Source organism: Penaeus chinensis, chromosome 19 (genome assembly GCF_019202785.1).
Source record: "Penaeus chinensis breed Huanghai No. 1 chromosome 19, ASM1920278v2, whole genome shotgun sequence".
Classification (NCBI taxonomy): Eukaryota; Metazoa; Arthropoda; class Malacostraca; order Decapoda; family Penaeidae; genus Penaeus; species Penaeus chinensis.
In genome coordinates this window covers 6,539,820-6,544,819 of record NC_061837.1, presented here as the reverse complement: position 1 = coordinate 6,544,819, position 5,000 = coordinate 6,539,820, and the positions used below count along the sequence as shown (strand labels likewise).

The following is a 5,000-nucleotide window of genomic DNA, read 5'->3' as shown; positions in this document are numbered from 1 at the left end:
GGACTCAAAATTTCACTGACTGGTTTCAATGTTAGCTCCGGCATACAGAGTTTATGATATATCTGAATGTGGCAAGAACAAGTAGACAATCAAGTCACCAAATCTGCTCAAACAATTACTGCTTGACCATACTTGTCTTTTCAAGCCTTCTGGGTCTCTAAATACCTACTGCACAAACAAATTCTGGAAGGGGTTAATAAAGGCCAAATTGTTTACATGACAGATGTTAGATCAGATTGGTCAATTCAAGAATTTAAGGACTCTAAGATGCTTCTGATGAACTGCGACCTCAAAGTAACAAGAAATGGAATTTGCCTTTTAAAGAAATAAATATACAAATGAAAAAAGTATATCAACCACATTTGAGCATCTGAAATAAAAAATATTTATAATATTAAATATATTAAATAAATAAATAAAAATATCTGATCACTGATCTATCACCAACTCTTAAAATATACTACTATAATCCTATAATGCAGAGCTGGCAAACCAGACTGACATAATACTTGGCCTTCTACAAGATGTAAAAATCCTCTACAAAACCATTCTTCCAATTGGATTCCTTGCAATTTTTACTTACATCTTGTTTTCCATACGAAATCCAAACAAAAATCTCTCTTTTTCATTACATTCCTCCTCTTCTTCCTCCTTAATCTCATCATCATCATCATCCTTAGATCCTTTCCCATCCTCTTTTTCCTCTTTGGGTCTTGGGAAGCAAAGGAAGAGAGAAGAGCAAGCAGACAGAATGAGACAACACACGCATTGTCAACCACTAACCAAGGCATATACTATTGCTATTTGTTTGGCAGATATAAAAAATCTAAATCAGATTTAACAGAAACTCAAATAATTAAATACACACAACAGGAAACGGTTAAAATATTTGGTGCTTTAACCTGTCTCTCTAAAAGAGAGTCAGATATAAAATCTAAATAAATTTTTCATATCTGCCTATAACATCAAGATTTATATTTCAATGAAAACTGAAAGAAAGGATTATGAAAGAACTATTAATGGAATTCAATTTTAAAATCAAATTTCAAGTTGGTTCATATTCATTTCCTAGAAATTCTTCGATATAGCCAGAAACTTGCTCACACAAGCAATAGACAAGTCCATAAGATCTAAATACAGAGCTAACTACCAGCTAACTAATCTCAAAAAAAAGTATATAAAATGTCTTTGTACTATACAAACTAATCAACTCAGTTCTCTAAAGAAAAAAGTCTCTATGCTTAGTAATTACACAAATTCTAAATACAAACACACACTAAACAATACTCTAATTCATGTAACCTTTTTGGATGATTATAATATGTAAATCCTGTGATTTTTTTTCTCGAAGTTTCAGATCAATCAACACATTAGCTACCCAGTGTGCTAATCCCAGTATGCAATACCTTATTTTAGCCAATCCCAGTTCTGGCTAGCCTATTTTATTCTTTCCTAGCATCAGGTACCCCTGCTTGACCTATCCTGTTTGGGATAATCTAAGTATGCTATGGAGCAAGGCTTTGAATGATCCCAGATATCCATCATTTTTTGGATATGCTACCAGCAGGTAAGGTCAACCAGGTAGCTGGATGACTTTAATTCACATTTCAGTATTTGGGATCAGCTCCTTTTCCTTCCTTGATATGTTACTGCCAAGTAAGGTCAATTGGATATGGTTGACCCTAGCTTACACATACATGCCTGCAACAGGGCAATACCCTACCTAACTGAAGCACCTTGGACACAGTGATGATTAAAAATCCATGTAACAAACTATAATCACTCTTTCAATAAAACAAAGTCATTTAGAATCAGTTAAAATAATGCTTCACTGTGATGAGGTCATGCCTTTACTGAAGGGAGATAGTCTACTTCAACCATAATCTCCCTACAGGAGAACATGGAGGAAACATTTCTTTGTTAATGCTTTCTTCAACACATATGATAGAATAGTAATTTAGTCTGAATGAGTCTGAATAATGACTAAGTGATGAAATCAACATTTTGTTATGTTGCATGTTTTTAAAACAGCTTTTGAATTTGATGTTTCTTTATAATCAGCCTTTATCCTAGTAACTGATACCCAATGATTTATCTGGGTACACTAGCCAAACTCTAGCTACCTGGTTTGGTCACTCCCAGTGTAAGGCACCCCAGCTTGGCCTGACCAACTACCAGCTACCTCACGTATGGTGTGATTTGAAATTTCTTATTATCAGTTTATTATTAGAATGTGTTCCATATTTCAATCACACTTCAAGTGTTCCCAAATAAAGTGCTGATCATCCTCACTAGTAAAAAAAACATTGTAATTTGTGAAAATGTATATACACATCATACTGTGCAAAAGGAGCATCCACTACATATTAGAAGTCAAACTTTACAATATGAACAACTGTGGATGTTATAAGTGTCAACCATACAACACTACCCAATATATATACTCTATTATGCAACATGCATTCTCAGAGACAAGACACTATCAAAACCTAAATGCAGCATTTAATCTATTAATTTGAATTTTCCCCATTGTTTGCCAACAAACATCTTTATAAAAATAACTTTACAAATTATTCTATGACATACAATAATAACAATAGAGAAAAGCATTATCCAATTAGCTCTATGAAAAATCAGTCCAATTGGTTATCTAAATTAAAGCAAATATTAAGTCACTTACTTTGGCTAAATTATCATCCTGGAAATATTTCTAATCAATATTATACTATTACAAGAGATCTACTAGAACTATTTCCTATTACATGCATATATATATATATTCAACCTTCACTTATTGAAGATAACCATAACCCTTTAGAGAGAGAGAGAGAGAGAGAGAGAGAGAGAGAGAGAGAGAGAGAGAGAGAGAGAGAGAGAGAGAGAGAGAGAGAGAGAGAGAGAGAGAGAGAGAGAGAGAAAGAGAGAGAGAAAGAGAGAGAGAAAGAGAGAGAGAAAGAGAGAAAGAGAGAGAGAAAGAGAAAGAGAAAGAGAAAGAGAGAGAGAGAGAGAGAGAGAGAGAGAGAGAGAGAGAGAGAGAGAGAGAGAGAGAGAGAGAGAGAGAGAGAGAGAGAGAGAGAGAGAGAGAGAAAATGAGAGAGAGAGAGAGAGAAAATGAGAGAGAGAGAGAGAGAAAATGAGAGAGAGAGAGAGAGAAAATGAGAGAGAGAGACAGAGAAAATGAGAGAGAGACAGAGTAAATCACACACACACACACACACACACACACACACACACACACACACACACACACACACACACACACACACACACACACACACACACACACACACATACACACACACACACACACACACACACACACACACATATAAATGCAACAAGGAAAGTAGATACTGGTTCTAAACACACGTCTATATCTTACAACACAAATGATTCCACGAGAAATCCCTACAAGTGGGGAACTGCTACATAAATGTCAAATTATTTCTTCAGATGACACATAGACATATCATAAGGAACCTAGTACCTAACCTTCTGATATACAACTTACTACAGTAACACCAGCCTACCAAGCTGCTTGTAATACCAAAAATTATCCGAGCGAGGGACCTATTTAGATAGAATATTACATTACCCAATATTTCTTAGTTTTTTTCTGTTGTATATTCTCCAGCAAAACAATCTACTTATGTAATTATAAACGATGGTCAACTTTATTAAATCTTATCTCTTTTTTTTCTTCTTTCTTTCTAAGTATCTTTACTTACTCCTTGATTTCCTTTTTCTCGATGACAGGAGAACCAGATGTTATGCGTGTTTCAGGACTAAGAAACAAAACATAAATGAAAAGAAAATAATAGGCACACATGCATTGTGCTGAAACTGTAATAAAGATTGTCCATATTCACAACAACAGCAATAACAAAATTAAGAAGAAATAGATTAATATGAACAAAATTAAGATGAAAAGAAAGAACAGAGAAAAAGATTGCCTTTCTACAAAATAAATAATTTTCTATTTTTTGACAGACCAATTTCCAAACTATTCTTCTTTCCACATAAAATCACGTATCTGCACAAGAGAAATGTGAACCTAATTGCCCACCAGTAATATTTACCCTAGTTAACCCAATGCCAGCAGGAAAATGCCGTGCTAATATTTTTTTTTTGTTTTTTTGTGAAATGTTTCAGCACATAGATGGCTCTGCTACTGCTTAGCCACAAAGGAGTCAATAAGCAGACCTTGTGACCTTACCTGAGTTCACCTTTCCTTGAATTGGCAGGAAAATTCTTTTTTACTAATGCTATGAATATCAATGGTATTATTTTTATTATAAACATTATAATTACTATAATATTATACACATTAGTAACAGCAATATAAGATAACGTAAAATATTTTTAAAAATCAAGGAAACGGGTAAACAGGCAAGACAGGCAGTACTCATAATAGGCTCATTGGTGACTTGGTACAAGTGTAGCCATTTATGTGTAAAAACAATTAATAAAGTAACTCACAGTGGGCATGGCATGTACGTAATGCCATGCCTGTCGGATTCGGGTTAAGAACATGAGAATAATCAAGATTGCTATACCAACTTGAAACTCCTATCTTCGAAAGTGCAATGTAAAAAACTTTCAATGTAGTTATGAAGCTCAAACACAAAAAATGGGTGATATGAAAGAAAAGCAAGGCAAGCAGAAAGAGTAAGGACGGAAGGAGCAACAGAACCTGGGCACTTCAAGCAAAAACAGGCTGGACTGTAAACTTAACATAACTGAAAGAGAGAGAACATACATGCGATCTTCAAATATGGAGTAATAATCCATATCATCTGCTGTATATTCTTCAGGATCATGAATGGGTAGCATGGAATACTCATAAACTCCAGGTTGGCCCGCCCACATTGTAGGTTTATTGATGGTGCTTCACAACCTTGTCACCTTTGGTAAAGCAAAGCAAATAATGAAGCAATCCACCAAAAGAAGCATATGAATACAAATGGCTTCTAGAGGCTGTAACACGTATCCTTCATGCT

The 5,000-nt window shown here is 34.7% G+C and overlaps 1 protein-coding gene across 3 annotated transcripts in view; it reads right to left on the bottom strand.

The window, feature by feature from the left end:
• LOC125035125 (PRKCA-binding protein-like) overlaps positions 1 to 5,000 on the bottom strand; it is a 15,142-nt gene that overhangs the window by 7,703 nt on the left and 2,439 nt on the right. The window contains exon 2 of one of the 3 annotated variants that reach the window (XM_047627302.1): positions 4,760 to 4,905. The exons of 1 other annotated variant lie outside the window; for it this stretch is intronic. In XM_047627302.1, coding sequence (XP_047483258.1) covers positions 4,760 to 4,869 — 110 coding nt within the window. In that variant the 5' untranslated portion in view covers positions 4,870 to 4,905. Of the gene's footprint in view, positions 1 to 583; positions 2,655 to 4,759; positions 4,906 to 5,000 lie in introns of those variants that run through there. One more of the 3 variants, XM_047627304.1, reaches the window with a different exon arrangement.